The following is a 16,602-nucleotide window of genomic DNA, read 5'->3' on the forward strand; positions in this document are numbered from 1 at the left end:
CATAAAACCCAGCTCCTAGTTTTATTTATTAGTTCAATGGTTTTCTTACTTTCGATTTTATTAATCTCTACTTTGATTTTCAAGGTTTCCATTTAGTGTTTAATTGAGGATTTAAATTTTTTTCTTAGTTTTTAAAAAATTGTTGCATGCCCAATTCATTGATCTATTCTTTCTCTATTTTTTTTTTGATATAAGCATTTAGAGATATAGATTTCCCCCTAAATACTACTTTGGCTGTATCCCATAAATTTTGGTATGTTGTCCCATTGTTGTCATTTGCTTTAATGAAATCATTGATTGCTTCTATGAGTTGTTCTTTGACCTAGTTATTCTTTAGGATTAGATTATTTAGTTTCCAATAAATTTTTAATCTATGTCTCCAGAGCGTATGGGGTGTTTAGGGAGTGCTAGCACCTCTGGTGTGAGGGCTTGCCAAGCTCTTTTCAGGGCTGCTCATCCGCCTTTGGTATCTACCTGTCACTCAACTCTTAACCTGTGGCTTCAAGAAGCTGTAGTGCGCATAATGGCCATACCCTGGTAAAACCATCCAGCAGTTGGGCTAAACCAGATTGAGGGTAACTAACAGGCCAAAAACCCATTTGTGAGTTAGGAGTATGTCTATGCCAAGCAAGTCTTCAGACTTCCTTTGGCAAAATGGGAGGATGAGAACAATTTGTTCCAAGGGCCTTGAAGGCAGCTGATACAGGTGGAGCTTGGTCAGACATCGAAGATGCCAAGGTCATCTGCTGCAACCTGGGCCGTTGCCATTTTGACTTTTGTTTTGCCACTGTACACTGATTACTCTGGAAGATGGGGTGAGGATGATGACTTTGTACAGCTCTGTCTCACTTAAATTCAGTTTATGTGCAAGTCAGGACATCACCCCATGATCTCATTAGTCCTCTTCAAAAATGAAAGCTAAACAACAATCTATGTTTCTGCAGCCTTTTATTGAATATAATTTTTATTACAATACGATCTGAAAGGAATGCATTTAATATTTCTGCTTTTCTGCATTTGGTTGTGAAGTCTGCCTCGTTATGCCCTAATGTATGATCAGTTTTTGTGAAGGAGCTGTATACAGTTAGGAAAAAGGTATACTCCTTTCTATTCCCATTCTGTTTTATTAACTGTGTATTTCCCTCCATTCTATTTTTTCTCCTGTTCATCTTTCTCTCTCTTTTTTTATCCTGTCTTTCATCAAAAGTCTGTTTTACTTCTAACCCTTAATCTATCCTCCCCTCTATTAGTCAACCCCCCTTCTCTTATACACTTCCCTTCCTACTTCCCTGTAGGATTTGTGTTTAAGTTCAAATCTAAACTCAGGTTTTCCTGATCCATTCAATTTTCAAGCATATAGCCTTAATGTCTTTTTTTTCTCTTAAGGCAATTGGGGTTAAGTGACTTGCCCAGGGTCACATAGCTAGTAAGTGTCAAGTATTTGGTCTGAGGCCGGATTTGAACTCAGGTCCTCCTGACTTCAGGGCCAGTGCTCTATCCACTGCACCACCTAGCTGCTCCAATATAGCCTTAATGTCAAATAGCAAATGTATTTTGCATTGTTGTGATTTACCACAATTATCCTAATAGGAGGACACATCTCACTTTAAACAAAGACCACATCATAGTTTAGTTTCAGGACAAACTTTAACCAAATCAAACTTGGATTTACAATCACAAATGGCAATGCTGGAAATTTCAGTTTTCCAAAGGGCCACTAGCTGTTCCTGACACCGGAGACTTACTCAAATTAATTTCTCTGACTGAGACATTGGGAAAAGTTTGTCACTAATTTGGCTCCTAATTAGTGACAAACTTTTCCCAATGTCTCATAGTCAGAGGAATCCATTTAAGTGCTTTCCTACATACGGTGCTTTCTGAGCACAATCTAAGAGAGTGTTTTCTGTGTTAGATTCTAAGTTCCTAGAGGGCAGAGGCTTTTGTCTTTCTGAATCACCTTGGCCAGTAAGGGGACATGAAGATCATTAAGGAAAGGATTGGGACTAATGATCCAACGATCATAAAATAAGGAAGAGACCAGTCCTAAGGTAAGGGGTCTTGACTTAATCGACCTAGGTTTCTCCCTTCTGGTGGCAAGATAGACAGCATCGTTCTTTCTTCTTGTAATCCACAGAGCAGGCATGGCAGACGAGGCCTCCGCAGAGTCTGTGGAGATCCAGAGCCCTCTAGGTAAGTAGAGGTCAGCGAAAGCAGGAGGAGAAAGGAGAGCAGGGATTTCTGTTGCTGTGGGCCTGATTTGGGCAGTGAAATTGATGCCAGGGAGGACATGAACCATACATGCTAGAATCCCAGGTCATTCTGTCTACTTCCTTATACCAGAACAGCCCTGACCCTTGTTCACGTGTACATTGGGTCTTACTTTGCCTTCTCAAGATTTCCAGATACCGTTATTCCTTCTTTTCTAATGTTTTCTATTCCCTAAACGACAAGTTCCCTCATATCTCAATTCCTTCTCTCTTCCTGTATTTCCCCTTGATCTATTCTCAATGGAGGTGGAAGACAGCTTGATCATTCTACCTTCTGTCAAAGAAATCCCTTTATAGATGAGAAGCCCATGAATCACTCAACTAATTGCTAGGCTACAAAATCCCATCCCCTTCCTGGTTCCTTTCATTTTCAGCCTATGTCTACCAGCTTAATCCTTTTCAGGGATGGCTGTCTTGACCTCCTGTGAAGCCTAGAACTAGCCCTGGGTGTGTGTCCAGGGTGTGATCGAGGATGAGTGTAATAAAAGAACAACCTCACAATGCTTCTTTTACATACTTTCTGTTCTTGCATTTCCCATTGCCTTGAAGTGGGAGGGGGAAGGAGGCTGGGAGGAAGTATGGAAGTCTTAGAATATGGACACTGGGATGGGAGGAAGTATGGAGGTCTTAGAAGAAGGACACACCTCTTGTCCTTACCTGCATTTATATCTCCTAGACAGGCGACCAAAAACCTTGCTACAGACTAGACAGAGCCCAGGGGATAGGGAAGAGAGATGCTCAGTCTTCTGCCAGAGGCTGTCCTTCTCCCTAGAAGGAAGGGACAGAGAGAATTAGATTGAGGAAGGACAGAAAAGCAGAGGGGAGATGGGAGTTGAGGTCTGTCAGTGAATCACTGGGGATGGCAAAGAACAGGTGAGGAAACAGATCTCTACTTGAACTATTTAACTGTGCATACCTCTCAAGGTCCAACTCAAATTCCACTTCTTCCATGAAGCCTTCCCTGATGACTGAAGCCAAGGAGGAAGAGGAAGGAGGCATCTTCTTCCTCTGAAATTCTGTGCTAGTTAATGCCTGTATTAGTCCCATTTGACACTCAGTGTATGCACAGGTTTTCTTCCTAACTAGAGTAATGGGCTCTTTGAAGACAAGGGCTACTTTTTGAAACTATTATTATCTTCCAAAGTTGAAGACTTAAGCCCTGTCTCCTCTACAAGGCTTTTCCCAACCATTCCAACTCATAATGATTCTCCTTTTCTGAACTCATCCAACATTCAGAGCTAAATTGTATAATTTAGCACCATGATGTAGTGGATAGAAGGCTGGTCTCAGAAGCAGAAAGTCCTGCGTTCAAGTATTACCTCAGACCCACACTGGCTCTATGATCTTGGGCAAATAATGACCTTTCAGTGTGCTAGGAAAGTCTAAGACTATAAGCTACAGAGAAGGTGGCAGCCTGCTTTGGTAGATGGAGTTTCCTCTACCAATGAAATCACAAGTTCGGTCCCTATCCCTACCACCTAAACACAGTGCTGTATTACTAGTAATATTGTTTATGTGTCAATGTCTTTCTTCTCTTCCCAAGTAGACTGTAAGCTTTGTGAGGGCAGAGACCAAGTCTTTTATTATTATTTAAGTTGTGCCTAGTACTACATAGTCATGGTGGTACTATACAGAACATATCCAAAAAAATAGTGGTTGCTTGAGGCTGGTGAGCAAATACCCCAGAACCCTGACCTTACACTGAGACCTACACAGAAGTTATGGTGATTGGGAAGAGGGGAGCACTACTAGTGATGAACAGATTGGGTCTTCCTACCATTTATGTCTGCTGTCATCCCTTCTTCCACATCCCTTCTCACTCCCACAGGCCACCTTACCCTCTCATGCCCCAAGCTCTAGGTCTATTCCTTCCATATCCAACCTCCTATTCCATCCCCTTACTGATGGGATGTCTCCCATCCCTTACTGAATCAGCTCCACCATGCGTCTCTTCATGGCTCGGACCAGCTCATGCTGCTCCTTGAGCTCCTGTTGGTACCGGTCCTCTCTCTTCTCAGCCTCCTGTTGCCTTTGCTCCAGCTCTGTCCTCAGTTGGGCCTGCTGCTCTTGGCATCTGGATAGGGAGAGGCATCTGGAGTTTGAGGCAGGGATAGAATTGTTTCTTGGCATATGAAAATCATGCCAAGATAACATAGATGAAGAAACTGAAGCTAGGGAGGTGAAATGATTTTCCTAAGGTCACCCAACTAGTGTGTGTCAGAGCCGTGATTTGAATGCAGATCTTCAGTCTAGAGATCTTTGGATATTTCAAATCTTAAACTTGGCATACCTGAAAAGTAATTTTCTTTTCCCTCAAACCTATCCCTCTTCTAAACTTTTTTCCTCACTCTTTCCAACTCCATCTACGCACCTTTGCACCAGCTTTCTTCTGTACCTGGAACATACTCTATCTTCACCTCTTCTGTTTTAAATCTCTTTATCTTCATAGCGCTGCAAATCATGAAGGCTTTCCTGATCTCTGCTTCTTCCCCCTCTGCCAACTACTACTAGTGTCCTTCCCCATAAAATATGTATCTTGAATTTATTTTATATCTATTTTATGCACACTTATTTGTATATGTTCTGTCTCTCCCAATAGAATGTCACTTCCTTCTGGGCAGGGACTTGCATTTGGAGGCAGAAAAGTTTCATTCTTGTCTTTTTATGCCCAGTGTTAAGCATATAGCCTAGCAAATAGAAGGTGCCTAATTAATACTTTTAGATTAATTGCTTAGACTATCTCAGTGGGCTGTCCATCCAATTGCATGTCATAGTCTGGACTATAGGTATTCTTTGTCCATATGGTTTTTCCTGTGTGAATTTTTGGGCTGATAAATTTCGTTGTCATGGATCTCCATGAGAGATTCTAGAACTTGAGGCAATCAGTATAATGTCATTTGTAAATCTCCATTTGGAAGCCCTCCCCTCATATAGGGAGTTTCTGTTCCATTTGGACTTTTTCAAGGCATCTCCCATCACTGTAGCAAACACCTGCCTTCTTGTTTTATTCCTCAATTAATGTTGGTAATTAGGAGATTGTGTAACAAGTTATTTCTATGGTTTTGGATATCAAGGAATCTTTTATGATCTCAGTGTGTCCATGATAACTCCATGCTTAAAAGATATAAATTTTTCAGGCCATATTTTATACTAATTAAGGTTTTTGGTTTTATTCTTTTTAGGCAATTGGGGTTAAGTGACTTGCCCAGGGTCACACAGCTAGTAAGTGTCAAGAGTTTGGTCTGAGGCTGGATTTGAACTCAGGTCCTCCTGACTTCAGGGCTGGTGCTCTATGCACTGCAACACCTAACTGCCCCTTAATTAAGGATTTTTAAAAAACCAACGAACACTGTGTTTATTAATACAGTGTAATCTTATATTTCTATCCTACTGCTATTCAGTCATTTATACTACTGTGAAGATGTGGTCTGGCATAGAAAATCATTTGAGAAAGCTTCTATATTCTCTTTTCATATTTTTATTGACTAACTTCAATATGTGGATAGATTATTTTCATAAAGATTTTATAGGGATGAGAAATTAGGCATTGGATAATAGTGCTATCCACTTCCCCCCTTCCTCCCGTGATGGTATCCTCTCTTCCTCCACTTTTCCTTTCAGATAATTTAAAAACGGATTTCTCAATGCTTTCAAAATTTCAGCTCTTGGAATGATTTCTACTGTTTGGGTTTTGCACCAAGTTTCCTTCAGACTGGCTTTCTCTTCCACTAACCTTTATTTTTTGTGTGATGTGATATTACTTGTAGCCTTTTGTCACCTTTCCTGTAACATTTTGCAAAGAAATTTAAATGCCATATTGGTATTATTATGAGCTTCTATATCTCTTTACTGTATTAGAAGATCAATATTTGTTGGCTGAGTTTCTTTTGGCCTCTGTGTTGAGGCAATTGTCTTTTGCCAGTTAAACTTCTGTTGGAAATGGTGATAGTCAGAATGTCTTTCTTTTTAACCATTTTCTATTTCAGGGTCAATACCTCTTTTGAATAGGTCAGGGTGAAATGATTATGTTTGGATACATACCTTCTTATCTTTTCTAATCAATGATTAATCTTGACCTTTATTCTACCTAGTAGATGGTTTAATTGCATTCTTCACCAGTAGGCTGGCCACTAGATGATGAATTATTTGACTATGGTAACCCATGGAGTGAAGAAAAATACAAGATGGCCTTCAATCCCGTGTGACCCCACCCCCTTTTCCCTTCTGCAGGGGTCAGAGGGTACTAGGAACTACAGATTTTAGGCTACCTGTAGCTATTGCTTTAACTACTGACATTCCAAATGTGAGATTCTACTGGACGAACGGAATCATATCAATATTGGCATTCTTGGTATGAATGGAACTAGAAAACATAAGGAAATGGTGGTTAAGTGGAAGGATGCATCACTGGTTCTCTTTGGAGAGGCTAGTGAAAGAGTGCAGAGTTGGTTTCATCACGTGCCTAAGGGTGACAAGAAACACAGCTTTACAGGACATTTGGCCATCTCATCCTGTATTACTTATGAAGAGCAAAAGTTAAAGACCATTGTGAGGATACTTAGAGCCTATGTGCCAACCTCTGCAGAATATGGGGAAGAGAAATTCTATGACGAACTTGACAATTTCCTCTAAACCAAAACATTATATGCTATGAGACTTAGTGACATGGTGAAGATGGGCACAGGAAACAATGATGAAAAATATGTTAGGAAATATGTTTTGTAATTAGGAAATTAAAAAGGCAGGAAATTTGTAGACTGCTCAAAAGCCTCTTGTCCATGTATCATGAATGCTTTCTTCAAAAAGAGATTTGAAAGATACTAGAAATAGAAGGAATTGAATAATATTGCAAAAAGTGAAATTGATCATATCATAAAAGACAGAAAATAACTATTTTCCAATGTCAGGGTCATTTGTGACATGTGGAACACCCTTGAGAGATAGCCTTCTGTAGCCAGAGCATGAACATTCCAAAAAAAAGTCTACAAAGCTAAGGTGCTCATGTAGCTAGGAATAATAAAATAAAAATTATAAAATGTTTCAAATTGATGACATCGTATGTGCTTTTGGTGATGTCATTATCATAAATTTTCTTAGTGTTTTAACAGGAAGAATTTGCTCTTTGAGAGTATCTTTCTTATGTAAATTATCTTTACTTTTGATGTACTTGGTACCCATCACTTTTGTGATAGTTGTATAGTACTTCAAAGTTTACAAGGCACATTTCATGCTTTACTCCTCTGATCCTCACAACAGTCCTCTGAGGCAGGTATTATGGATGTTGTTGTTATCATTCTCATCATCTCCATTTTGCGGATGAGGAGACTGAGGCTCAAAGAAATTAAATGACTTGTTCAGAGTCAGATAGCTAGCAAGTTTTTAAAGCAAGATTACAACCCATGACTCTTCTAGCTATAGGCCCAGGACTCTTTTGACAATACCGTGGTTCTGTTAGAGTAGGGTAATCCTTTTGACACCAGTCCTAGCAAGAGGAATCTTTCATTATGACTACCTGAGCATTTTCAGCCACAGAGAGTTTTCTGATTGGATCAGGATTGTTTAAGAGCCATTGCAAAAACTTGGCATTAGAAAGGATGAATTTGAGTCTCAGGTCTCCTAGTTGCCTTCTGTATAACTTTGGGCAACTCCCTTCCTTCCTCAGGTCTGTTTTCTTATCCATAAAATGGGGAGGTGGCAGTAGGATTAAAAAATCTCTAAAGTCTTTTCCAGTTCTGACACTGCCTGATTCTATGAATAGGTGAAATGTTTCCCTCCCCAGCATGAATCACCAGTCTTATCCACTGTTGATCCGATAGTAGGGATTGGCTGGATGTCTAGCTGATGATACTTAAAAATAAAAAAAAAATCAAACTTGAAAGTGTCATGTGTTAGACTCATGGAGAGTTCTCACTACTCAATAGAATAGACAGTCAGTGATGGACACATTGACTCAGCCTAAATCACAGCTGGCTGTTCCACTAGAACCCTGCAGGCATGGGGTGGGGTAAGGCTGATGGTGTCTGGAGATAAAAGGAGGGAGAGAGTCAGACAGTGAGACAGAGGTGTAGGGGGAGGCAAAGAATTGAAAGCCAGAGCCAAAGAGACAGAGGAAGGGGAAAGGAGTGAAAGAAACAGAGAAAGGGAAAAGGAGAGAGAGAGAGAGAGAGAGAGAGAGAGAGAGAGAGAGAGAGAGAGAGAGAGAGAGAGAGAGAGAGAGAGAGAGAGAGAATGTCCCAGAGTATGTGGAAAGGGAGAATATACAGAGATGAGAAGAGAATGGTGTTGGTTTTCTGAATATGTTCTTGGGAAGCTAATCCACTGGAGACCCACTTCACCTCCCTCACCTTAGCTACTCTTTCAAGTTACCTGAACAACTGCTCTTCCAGCGATCTCAATTTCTCCTCCAGGGTCATTAGTAGCTTCTCCTTCTTCTGGGACTGTTCCTCAGCCTTCTGTAGACATTCTTTGAGGTTCTGTGAGACAAGGACATCAAATACCCATGCACCCAAGGATGGCTTGGGGGAGAGGGGATGGGAGGCTGAGTGGAGGAGCTGGTAAGTTGGAAAGAGACACCACCTGCTGGAGGTTGCTGTTGGCTGAGATGTCCCAGCTGATCCCCATCAGCTGGATGTTCAGTTATCCCCAGATACTGGGCCATCCCTGTGGCAGACGTCACATCTAGGAACAAGGCTTGGGCACAAAATACCTGAGTTTTATCTTTGGTTCTGCCCTAGAACCTAGGGGGAAACTTTCTAAATTGCAGGAAAAGAAATTATTAGGATTAAGGCAGTGAGATAATTTAGTCTAGAGAAGAAAAGGCTGAATAGGGGTTTAATAACAGTCTTGAAACCCACAAAAGGTTGTCTATTTTCACATCTAATAGGATGACATGAAGCAAAGGGCAGGGACTTCGCAGACTTAGGAATCAGGAAGAATGAGACAAAGAGAGACAGAGATAGAGGCACAGAGAAATAGAGATAGAGACATGGAGACAGGAGAGAGAAAGAGAATGGTGAAAGCAGGGAGTATTGAAAAAAGTCCCATTGGTTTGGGTGAGAGGCAAACATTTAGATAAAATGACCTTTTTAGCCACGTTGAGTAATTCTTACCTTGATTACATCTTTAGTATCTCTTAGGTGCCCTTTCTCCTGCTCTTCTGCTTCATCAGGCATCTGTCTTTGAGCCTCATTATCTTTGTGCCTCTCCCCTGTTGTTTCCAGGCCTTGAAAGATCTTGGACTCCCTTGGGACTCCATGGATCTCATGCTCCCTTCTGGGTCCTGACTCTTCTTCCTCAAGCCTCTCCCCCAAGGTATTTGGCTGGTACTTTGGAGCAGATTTCTGGTCTCTCCTTCCTCTTCCGGGATCTGTTGGCATTTTCTGTCTTTCTAGTGCCATCTGCTCACCTCTGTCCTCAGTCCTGACGGATGGTTCCTTCTTAATCCGCACTGTCTTTGGAGACACCTTTTCCCCCTCTTTCTTTTTCACAAGACTGAGATCTACCTGTGTTTGATTCTTTGGAGATGTACACATTGGCTCAGTGAGCCCTCCTCTTAGGAACCATTCTTTTTCTTCCTTTCTCTGATGCATCTTTTCTTGATCTGGCTCTTGACTAACTTGAGGGAACCCAGGTATCCTGGTTCCTGGGAGACTTTCATGTTGCTTTTTATGAAGTCTGGGGTTCTGTCCCTGGGGCATCATCCTAGTTTCCCCAAGCAGGGAACTTAGGTGTGGGAACACTTCCAGTCCTCTGGAACCCTCAAGTGTCCCTTGACTTATACTGCTCTTAGGATCTTCTATCTTCTTTTCTGTCAGGGATTCTTGTATCCCAACACCATTAGGTCTCACTAGGCAGACCCCCTTGGGGTCATCTCCTTGGGGTTGGAGGTCACAGCCAGCAAAGAGGGTTGGTGTCTTCTTGGACTGGACTCCTTTGATTGTGAGATGTGTGACTTTTATCTAGGGAGAAGCCCCCAAATAAGTGATTCTATCTCCAGACAAACTCCCTTTGGTCAGCTCTGGGTGGATCTGAATATTCAGATTATTCCATTTCCCCAGGACTCCTCTGCCCTGCAGCTCTGCCTCTGCCATCTTTTTCTTTCTTTTTTCTCCTCCTGAATGCCTCAACTCCATTGCTTTGGCTACCTCTTGAATGAAAATTTGGCCTGTTGGAAAGTGCTCTGGATTTGGAGTCAGAGAGTCATAGTCTGAACCCCAGCTTTACTGCTCATTACCTGTGTGACCCTGAGCAAGTCTCTGAGCTCCCACAACTTCAGTTTCCTCTTCTGTGAACTGAGGGAGTTCAATTAGATCCCTTTCAACTCTGAGATCCCATGCCTGAACTCATTGTTTCCGCTCCATCTCCCAAACCTCCCATCTTCCTAAATTCCCTATGACCGTTGAAGGTACCATCTTCCTCCCAGGCACCCAGACTCCCAAACTAGGTATCAATCTCAACTGTTCACCCTCTCTCACTCCCCGTGTCCAATCTGTTGCCAAGGTCTCTTCATTTTACTTTTGTGATATCCTTCGCATACTCCCCTCTTCCCCTTTGACACCCTGAAGTGGATCTGACTCCTGGACTATTACCATTGCTTGGCAGTTGGTCTCCCTGCCTCACATCTCTCCCCACCCCAGTCCACCCTTCACTCAACTGTCCAAGTGATCTTCCTAAAGCACAGATCTGACCATGTCACTCACTACTCAATCAATTCCATTGGCTCCCTATCACTTCCACAATCAACTATTATATCTCTGGCTTTCACAGCTCTTCATAACTTGGTTTTCCTCTCCTTTCTAATCTTCTTACAACTTCCAACCTTTCCTACCACCCCACTACTCTTTGATCCAGCCTCCTTGCTATCCTTTGAATAAAATACTCCATTCCTCAGTTCTGGGAATTTTTACTGCCTCTCCCCCATACTTGGAATACTCTCCCACTTCATTTCTCTACTTTCTGCCTTCACTGGCTTCCTTCAAGTCCCAGCTAAAACCCTACCTTCTACAGGAAGTCTTTCCTCTCCTTAATTTGAGTGCCTTCTCTCTGCTGATTATTTCCAATTTATCATGTCTATATAGCTTGTTCATACATTGCTTTTTGCATGCTGTCTCTCCTGTTGGACCCTGAGCTTCTCGAGAGCTTTGAAAGCTGTCTTTAGTACAGTGCCTGACACATGGTAGAGGCTCAATAAATGCTTATTCACTGCCTGGCTATGACTCTTATGTTCTCTCTTCCCAGAGAGACTTCAGCCATCCTCAAGGGACTTTGCAGGACCCCAGAACTCCCTTTCTTCTCTCTCTCCTAATCTCTCGATCACTCCTGAGTAAACCCTCCCTTCTCTCACTCATCCTGGCCCCTTGCTTCCAGTGTTCACCTATCTGAGCTACCAGCTCTTCTTTCCTGGAATTTACAGCTTACTTACTGCTCCATCTACTGGATACAACGGGGAAGAGTCAAGGAAGATGCTAAGGTAAGGACAAAGGACAGTACCTCCTGCTCTTGAGGCTGATTTGTCCTTAACTTTTCCTGAGTTATGCTGAAATCCTGGCATCGTGACCTGAAAGGATTGAAGCAGAGGGATAGTCTGTCTCTCCCTCTAGCTTAGTTATTTGGCCACATTTGTAACATCTCCCCCCTCCTCTGGTCATCTTTGGGGGTGGACCAATGAAGAGATGATGGGAACTTAGGGGAACAGGGCAAAAAGAGATGGGATAGTGACACAAAAAGTGTGTGTGTGTGTGTGTGTGTGTGTGTGTATGTGTGTGTGAGACAGGGCCAAAGGGATTAGTGAGTGATGAAGTCCATTCCCTTCAGTGGGGGTCTTCCTCCTCTGTTTGAAGGTCACTTACTCTGAGAACATAGGCCAGCCCCCATCAAGATCACACCGATGCAACTCGAGATCAAAAGCCACTCCATTCAGAACATAAAGCGTCTCTAGGATGTCAGTGCTGAGCTCTGGGCACAGGAAGGGGCTTTGGTTCCCATACCACTCCCTAGGGCAGTCACATCAGCTCAGGCACCAACTTCTGGCCCCAGCATTCTTATTCCTGTACTGCTCCCCACCTCCCTCAATTCCAAGAAATGAATTTCTTATCTAATTTCTCCAGAAGAATTTCTCTCCCTCTAAAGTTCCTAGGTTTGTACAAGGAGGGTCCCCAGAAGCAGGCCATCCATTTATTCCTGGGTTTTATTCCTTACTCTGATGCCTCCTTCCTATTCCTTCCTTCTTCTCCTCCCCCAACCCCTGCCATCTCTGTTTCCTCTTGCTTTGTGCCTAGCTATGGATGAAATGGTAGCAGGAGAGACTGAAGTTAGGTATCAGAAAAAATTTCCCAGCAATGGGAATATAAGTATCCCCAAAGTGGGTTATGAGACAGTGAATCTAGGGGAAAGTTAATTTTCTGTATTATACCACTACTGGTTCAACCTTTGGTATATTCCCCATTTCCCCATTCCTCCACATCCCTATCCATCCCCTTGACAGTTGGTCCTTTTATTTTTTGATGCTGTAATATATGAAACATCCCCTCCCCCACTCTCCTTCTGCATTGGATATACCAACATCTATATACATACACACATATGTGTATGTGTACATACACACATATGTGTATGTGTACATACACACATATGTGTATGTGTGTATATACATATTCAATTAGATATTAGATATAGAAGATATATGCACACACATTGAATATACATATATATACCCATTATAACTGTATCTGTATACATACACACACATTGTATATATATTGTATTAGATATATACACATTGTGTGTGTGTGTGTATATATACATACACACATATTAGATTATATATATTATATATATATATATGCACATTGGATACATATTGGGTATATATTACACATTGCATATATACATTATATATATGCACACTTATTGGACATATGTATATGCATATGTGTGTATGTGTATACACATATATACACATACACACATATATCCAATGAAGTGGTGAAATGTCCAGGGGCAGAAGAAGTGGTTATTGTTGACCTGGTGAGTTCAGGGTCCAGGAGGCAGAGCTGCAGAGTGTCAGCCAACTGTCGATGGGCCAGACAGAAACGGATAAATGCACGACCTCTTCCCACAGTGGTCTTCAGCTAAAAAATAATAAGGGAGTGGGTGAGGTGGGAAGAGCTTGGGGGAGTAGCAAGGAAGAGGTAAGAAGATGCCTAAGTGGCCAGTGAGTTCTTTGAAGGATATGTAGGATACCAGGATATAAAGAAGAAGAATCTAGGGCCAGGAGAGAAAATTTGTGGGGGAAGGAAAAGGAAAGACTAAGCTAGTACAATTCCCTCACTTTACAAATGAGGAAACTGAGGGTATGAGAGGGTAATGCTGAATTTAAACATTAAAGGGACAGTATATGATTGTGTGCTGGGAAAATCAAAGCTAACAGCTCAGGGGCTGAGTGGGGAGACAAAAAGAGACAGAGAAACACAGAGACAGAGACAGAGACATAGAGGCAGAGGGAAGGAGACAGAGAAAAATAGAGAGGGACAGGCAAAGAGAGACACAGAGAGAGGGAGACAGACAGACAGAGACAGACAGGCAGAGACAGAGAGATAAAGACAGTAAGAGAGACAGAGGGAGGAAGAGAGAAAAACAGAGAGGGACAAGCAAAGAGAGACACAGAGAGAGGGGAGACAGAGAGAGAAAGAAAGGGAGAGTGAGAGGGAGGGAGGGAGAGGGAGGGAGGGAGAGAGAGAGAGAGAGAGAGAGAGAGAGAGAGAGAGAGAGAGAGAGAAGGAACTTCAGAATCAAGGGGTAGGGCACAGAGTGAATGGGGGGGGAAGGTGTATTGAAGGAGGAGGTCATGGTGGGTATAGTTAATTTGGCTGTCTCCCCTGTCCTTTTTTTCTCTACCTATTACTGATAACTACCTTGTCCAGGGTGTAGACAAATCGAACGACTTCCGTGTCTCCACCATTCCTCTGCAAGGCCACTGAAAGGAAGTCCCAGTAATCTTTCCGGGGTCCCAGGAATCTCCTCCGATCTTTCTGATCAAACTGGTACAGGGTAGGGAGTGGGAGCAAGGCATGAAGACGTTTTCTCCTCTAAACTCACAATCAGACCACACATTTTTTTCCTTAGCTTATCCATTCTTTTTTTTTTGGGGGGGCTAGTCAATCAGGTTAAATGACTTGCCCAGGGTCACACAGCTAATAAGTGCCAAGTGTCAGATTTGAGCTCAGGTCCTCCTGACTCCAAGGCTGGTGCTCTATCCATTGTGCCACCTAGCTGCCCTTTTTCTTTCCTTTTCTTTTCCTTTCTTTCTTTCTTTTCTTTTCTTTCTTTCTTTCTTTCTTTCTTTCTTGCTCATCCATCTTATACTCATTCATTCATTTTTTTTCCCCAATTAAGTTTTTATTTTATTATATTTTTAGCACCTAGCCTGTGCTGCCTTCTAGAATCTTAACAGTAAGATTCTGGCTACCTGGCAGCTGGGGAGATTGAGGATGGTCTGGTAGGACCCAAACTCAGGCATTCTGACTCAGAGCTTTTCCTCTGCACCTGTCTTCTTCTATTTTTTCTTTTAGGCAATTGGAGTTAAGTGACTTGCCCAGAGTCACACAGCTAATAAGTGTCAAGTGTTTGCTCTGAGGGCAGATTTGAACTCAGTTCCTCCTGACTTCAGGGCCAGTGCTCTATCCACCTCTGCACCTTTCTTTAAAGTATATTAAACTGTTTTCTCCCTTACCGTGGTGACATGCTACCTTATACCTATCATATTTTCCCTCCCCTGCCCTCTACTGTAGACTGTATACTCCTTGAAGAATTTTTGTACCTTTGCATCACTAGGACTTGCTTATTTTTATTTTTCACCTTTTTATCCCTGTTGTTGTTCAGTCATTTTTCAGTCATCTCCGACCCTTTGTGGTGTTTTCTTGGCAAAGAGACTGGTGTGATTTGACATCTCCTTCTCCAGATTATTTTACAGATGAAAAAACGGAGGCAAAGAGGGTTCAGTGACTTGCCCAGGGTCACACAGCTAGGAAGTGTCTGAGGCTAGATTTGAGCTCATCAGGATGAGTCTTCCTTCCTTTCTGGAGGATTTGGGGGCAGACAGGGATAAGGCTCATAGAAGGTGAGACTGAGGATGTATTTCAGTCTACCCTAGGAAAGGACGACCCACATTGATGAATCATTGATTAACCAAGTGATTGATGGAAGTAGGTATCCTGGTGCCGTAGAAAGAACACTGGCTTTGGTGTAAGAGGACCTGGCTTTAAATCCCGACTCTGATGCTTGCTGTCCGTATACCCCAGATCCCTTTCCTCATCTATAAAATAAGGGGGTTGGATTCAGCGGCCTCTCAGACGGCTCTAGGTTTATGATATGGTAAGCTTTGTGTCCCTAGCGCCTGGGATGGTGCCTTTCATGTAAGAAAATACATGTTGAACTGAAAATTCAAAAGCGGCAGCAAGAACTATTCCCTGGAGATTGAGGACCTTGAAGGCAGCATCATAGGATCACCGGGATAAACCCGGAAGGGCCCTCAGAGGCCAGCTAGGCCAATGCTCTCATTTTACAGATGAGGAAACTGAGGCTACCAAGTGAAGAGACTTGCTCAAGGTCACACAGGTAGTAAGCATCAAAGGTGAGATTTGAACCCAAGCCCCTTAAGGCTTATTGCATAGAAGGAGGTAGCCATTTATTCTCCAGCCCAACTATGGATAAAGCAAGGCAAACAAACTGGTAAAGTTTACTCTCAGTCCTAACAATGTGGCATGTAAGACAGTGAAACAGGTGACTGAGGGAGCCTACAGATTCTCCTTCAGGGGGAAAGCTCACTTGACTCTCTTTGTTCATTAGTGGTCAGGGGGATGACTTCGGTGAGCCTTCCTTGACCCACAACCTACCTGCAGCAAGAGCTCCAGGTAGCCACAGAGTCCGTGCAGTTCAGCACTGGCATCTGTTACTGGGTGTTCCTGTTCCCCGTATCCCCAAAGGATAGCAGAGGTGACTTCTGCAGAGAGGAAAATGGACATTTGGGCAACAAGGCTGAAAATGGAGTAGCCCTACCTTGACTTCTTATCTCATTTTATTTTATTTTAAAAAAAATTTTTTTTAGCTAAGCAATGGGATTAAGTGACTCACCCAGGGTCACACAGCTAGTAAGTGTCAAGTGTCTGAGGCCGCATTTGAACTCAAGTCCTCCTCACTCCAGGGCCAGCACTCTATCCACTGTACCACCTAGCTGCCCCTTCTTATCTCATTTTAGAAACCAACCAAGAAAACCTTAGAGGCCTTACTTACTTTTGAGGTCCTGGATAACTCTTAGGATGGTTCTATCTCCCTCCAT

General features: G+C 42.6%; 1 protein-coding gene across 1 annotated transcript; it reads right to left on the minus strand.

Annotated features, from left to right (window-relative positions):
* Positions 1 to 1,913: 1,913 nt before the first annotated feature.
* On the minus strand, positions 1,914 to 16,602 carry RUFY4 (RUN and FYVE domain containing 4). The gene is made up of 11 exons (XM_021002774.2): positions 16,557 to 16,602; positions 16,160 to 16,266; positions 14,180 to 14,305; positions 13,290 to 13,396; positions 12,116 to 12,259; positions 11,757 to 11,823; positions 9,377 to 10,225; positions 8,634 to 8,740; positions 4,195 to 4,341; positions 2,925 to 3,035; positions 1,914 to 2,186 (listed from the first exon to the last, which is right to left on the minus strand). Exons 1-11 carry the CDS (start codon positions 16,600 to 16,602, stop codon positions 1,916 to 1,918), a joined length of 2,082 nt encoding a protein of 693 aa, XP_020858433.1. The 3' UTR covers positions 1,914 to 1,915.

Source organism: Phascolarctos cinereus, unplaced genomic scaffold, assembly GCF_003287225.1.
Source record: "Phascolarctos cinereus isolate Bilbo 61053 unplaced genomic scaffold, phaCin_HiC Scaffold_7;HRSCAF=346, whole genome shotgun sequence".
Taxonomy (NCBI): Eukaryota; Metazoa; Chordata; class Mammalia; order Diprotodontia; family Phascolarctidae; genus Phascolarctos; species Phascolarctos cinereus.

Coding starts and splice junctions, on each gene's coding strand:
- RUFY4 (XM_021002774.2), bottom strand. CDS start 16,602: ATGGAGGGAGATAGAACCATCCTAAGAGTTATCCAGGACCTCAAAA. Junction 13,397..14,179: donor TTGTCTACACCCTGGACAAG/GTAGTTATCAGT, acceptor ATTATTTTTTAG/CTGAAGACCACTGTGGGAAG. Junction 3,036..4,194: donor CGCATGGTGGAGCTGATTCA/GTAAGGGATGGG, acceptor CCTTCCTTCTAG/GGAGAAGGACAGCCTCTGGC.